At 56.6% G+C, this 4331-nt stretch overlaps 1 protein-coding gene across 1 annotated transcript in view; it reads right to left on the bottom strand.

Annotated features, from left to right (window-relative positions):
• SLC26A11 (solute carrier family 26 (anion exchanger), member 11) overlaps positions 1 to 4207 on the bottom strand; it is a 36615-nt gene extending 32408 nt beyond the window's left edge. Inside the window, exons 1-3 of the mRNA XM_011933198.1 lie at positions 3324 to 4207; positions 2393 to 2585; positions 1710 to 1795 (exon numbers count right to left, since the gene is read on the bottom strand). Of these exons, the coding sequence (XP_011788588.1) occupies positions 1710 to 1795; positions 2393 to 2585; positions 3324 to 3590 (546 nt within the window). The 5' untranslated portion in view covers positions 3591 to 4207. The remainder of the gene's footprint in view (positions 1 to 1709; positions 1796 to 2392; positions 2586 to 3323) is intronic.
• Between the last annotated feature and the right edge of the window lie 124 nt (positions 4208 to 4331).

Below are 4331 nucleotides of genomic sequence, written 5' to 3'. Positions count from 1 at the left end.
AAAGTCGAGGCCCAGGCTCCCAGGGCCACAGGCTCAAGGACCCTGCCCTAAAATGGCTGCGCACGGGGTGGGTGGGGTTAGGACATCCTGGTGGGCGGGCGGACTCTGGGACTGCTGGGGTCGGGGCTTCTGTCCTGAGCACGTCAGGGGGAGCCCTCCCCCCGGATGGCTGCAGAGTCCCTGGCCAGGGCCAGAGTTGCCTAAGTATGAAGGCATGAACAAGGCACTCTCCACTCTCACTGCGATCCTAAAAAGAACATTCTTGATACCAAAAATGATGTTTTCAGAATAAAGAACCAACCATGCCCCGAAACAGCATTTGCCAAGCTAACCCTGAGAGAGGTGTGTAGATAACGTACAAATCACACTCACCCACACCTAAGCTGGTCCCTCCTCTCTAAAATGGAAATAATGATACACCTGCCTCCCAGGGGTGTGCTGAGAATCACACACAGAGAGTGTCTTGCCTGGTGCCTCGCATGTAACAAGAGTGCAAAAAGTGTCTATTCACACACACACTCTCACGCACACTCACATATGCACTCTCTCACACATTCACACACTCTCATACACTTTCACACACTCTCACACACCCTCTCACATACACTCTCACACTCACACACCCTCTCACATACTCTCACACTCACACACTCACATACACACACACATACACATACACACACTCTCACACTCACATACTTTCACACACTCACATACACACTCAATCACACACACACTCACACTCACATACACACTCACACTCAGACTCACACTCTCTTACTCTCATACTCACACTGTCACACTCTTCACACTCTCACTCACACACTCTCACACACACACATACACTCATACACACTCTCTCACACACACACACACACTCACACACATACACTCACACACATTCTTCTGTCCTTGGTCTTCTCATGGTCCCTCCATCAGGGAAGACGGTCTCAGGCTAGCCTGGAGCAGAGCCTGGCAGTGACACAGGGTCAGGAGGCAGCATGTGACCCTAGTTTGCCGTGAGGGCCACACAGCCCCATCTGTGGAATTGGGCTTGCTTCACACACACCCAACTGAGCACCCCCCTATTGCAAAAGCCCAGTGCGGGGTGGCCACGGCTGGGAGAAGGACAGTTCCTGCCCTCGAGGAACTTACAACCCAGCAAAAAAAGAATAAATGACACTCTCAGCTGATGACTGACTTTGGAGCTTCTTACAGATGTTTTAAAAGGAAATATAAAATGCATGGCATTTAAGAAATATTAAACAGAAACCAGGGGGAAAAAAGGCACAGAATGAAACCATCTAAAGTAGCATGGGGAAGTAATTTGCTTGTAGAAATTCTAGCAGCGTACTCGTGACTGCTGGGGCCTGCTGGATGTGCCCAGTGCAGGAAGAACAGAGTCACGTCACAGAGCCAGCCAAGCACACTGGCACAGAAACTCAGACAAGAGCAGGGAGACGGAATTACCGGCCCCCAAGTTACCCGCTGTAAAATCCAACCATCACGCAACATCCCTCCCAGGAAGGTCATTTATTAACAGGGGAGCCGTGAGAGCACCGCGTGCTTCTTAACCCACGGAGGACAACCTGAAACAGCAAGACATCCACTGGCCACAGGAGTCAGGACTGGCCTCGGTCCTGCTCCCGCTATCCTGAGCCAAGAAGCAGCAGCCGAAGAGCAGTGTCCTGGGTGGGCACCGTGCCTACCTTGATCTGTCCAAAGCCGATGGTGACTGTAGCAGCAGAGGTGAAGCCGCTGATGACGGGGCAGGAAATGAAGTCCAGCAGGAACCCTGGCCGGCCAAGAGGGAACACCAAGCTGGTCCCAGCCCCACCCAGTCCCAGAGGATGAGGGGAGATGTGAGCTGGGGACACTGAGCTGGTCCCAGCTCCACCCAGTCCCAGAGGATGAGGGGAGATGTGAGCTGGGGGAGGCGGCACGGGTGGGATTGGAGAGCAGATACTGCAGCTAAGGACTGGGGGTAACACACGCTGCTTGGCTGTTCTTGGAGAGCAGAAAAGGGAAACTGGGGTCTGAGGCCACAGGCACTTCTCCTAAGTGTCCTGGCCTCTAAGCAGAAAAGAGTAGACTAAAGGCCAAGCGTCCCACCCCCTCTACCACCCACCCACCTACACATCAAAACACACACCCACACCCCCACGACACACACACACATACCCACACCCCCATGACACACACACACATACATACCCACACCCCCATGACACACACACACACATCCCCATGACACACACACACACATACCCACGCCCCCACGACACACACACACACCCACACCCCCACGACACACATGGGGATAGACCTTGAAATGCAAACAAGGAAATGCTGAGGTCAAGGGCATCCCCTTGGCAAGAAGGTAGAGCCTCACCCAAATGCAGGACCCCCATGGCCAGCTGGATGCAGCCGGACAGGAAGGCCAGCAGCACAGCATAGGCAGGCTCGTGGAAGGTGTAGAAGGAGACCAGGAGGGACATAATGGCGGTGGGTCCCAGAGTCACATCCCGGGAGGTGCCCAGGAAGAAATACACGAAGCAGCCCGTGAAGGCAGAGTAGAGGCCATACTGTGGGGAGAGACGGCGGTGAGCACTCAGGAGGCCGAGGCCTGTCCACCAGGTTCCTAGTGTGCGTGTCCAAGCACGGGATCTGTGGGTGTCAGCTGTGTCCCGGGCACCCAAGCACGCACAGGTGAGAGGTGCACCACCCTGCCCTGTGGGTGGACCTGCGGTGATCAGGAGGCCACTTCTTTAGCAGCACCCAACTAGGGGCTCAGGCTGCAGACAGCAAGGCAGAGGGGTTGGTGCAGGCCCGTGTGCTGTGTCCAAGTCTGAGGAAACATTTTTTTTTTTTTTTTCTGAGACAGAGTCTTGCTCTGTCACCCAGGTTGGAGTGCAGTGGCACGATCTCGGCTCACCACAACCGCCGCCTCCCGGTTTCAAGCAATTCTCCTGCCTCAGCCTTCCCAGTAGCTGGGATTACAGGTGCCCGCCACTGCGCCTGGCTAATTTTTGTATTTTTAGTGGAGACAGGGTTTCACCATTTTGGTCAGGCTGGTCTTGAACTCCTGAGGCCTCTGTGAGTCATCTCACTGGCCCCTTCATAACCAGCTCAGTGTCTGTGTGTGCCAAACAGGCACAGGAGCCTGGATCAGCCAGAGACAGTCATGCGTCACACACTGCAAACCAAAGGTTCCCTGGGGCCCAGGGGCTGGAAACCTGGAATCTCTGCTGGTGTCTGGGATTGATACTGTGTATTCTGCACTGCTTCTGAGATGTGGCTGGCAGCAGGGCCAGACACCTCACCTGGGGCGGGAGTCCAGCCACTTCAGCATAGGCCAGTGCCTGGGGAATGGCAGTGAGGCCAACTGAGAGACCGGCGATGAAATCCATCTTCAGCCACTGTGGGGAGTAGCTCGGCAGCCACGCCAGGATGGGCAGTCTCCTCTGCACGGCTGCAGGGCAGCAGCAGCAGGCGTTGGAGGCCATCCTGGGGCCGGAGGACCTGGCCTGACCCAGAGCCGTCACGGAAGAAGGCATCTCTACGGTAGGGCTGGGGGGTGCAGGTGACATAGACCAGCAGTGAGAGCGTGGCCTTTGAAGAACCCGGCAACACTGGTCAGGGGCGGTGGGTGTCAGGAGGGGTCACTATGGGTCTCCCCTTCCCAGGCGGACTGAACCAGACGGCTCTGAGAGGAAGCCAACAACGTGCACAAGACGGGGACTGGGCCAAGACTGGAGGGCCCACCCCGTCCCTCATCACTCTGTCTCCTGAATCCCCCCCGTGCAAATCCTGGGTGCCTTCTGTCTCTTCATCCTCAACTCTCCCAGGTAAGAAACTGGTAAGTGATTTCTTATTGAGAAGTCTGAAGACTAATTAATTAAGCTCAATACTTCTGGCCCCCGGAGAACTGGCTTCCTTTGCCTTTTTTCCCCCTCTCCCCAGGGAATTTAACGGGGAGAGAAGCAGGGCCCGCGGGCGCACCCTAAGCTGGTGGGGGGGTGCGGGTGACAGCCGGGAGATCCGGAGGGGTTCCGGAGGGGTTCCGAGGTTTTCCAACCGCGCACCAAGACGGGCTCCACCCGCTACGGTGGACTGCGGCGCTCGTGGGGGGCTGGGGGCGCCCTCCGCTCCTGAGGCCAGGCCTCGCTCAGCCCCCACCTGTGGCTTTCACAGTCCTGGAGTTCTAGTTGCTCCTGGGAGGACATCAGAGGCGCCCGGTTAATTCAGGTGCGCAGCATCTTCCAAGACCCCGGCGCCCGCGCACAGAGCTGCCACCCCCACCCCGCCACGCCCCCGGCCGCTCCGGGCAA

This window comes from Colobus angolensis, unplaced genomic scaffold (genome assembly GCF_000951035.1).
Source record: "Colobus angolensis palliatus isolate OR3802 unplaced genomic scaffold, Cang.pa_1.0 Scaffold1, whole genome shotgun sequence".
Taxonomy (NCBI): domain Eukaryota; kingdom Metazoa; phylum Chordata; class Mammalia; order Primates; family Cercopithecidae; genus Colobus; species Colobus angolensis.
This window is presented reverse-complemented; position numbering and strand designations above follow the sequence as displayed.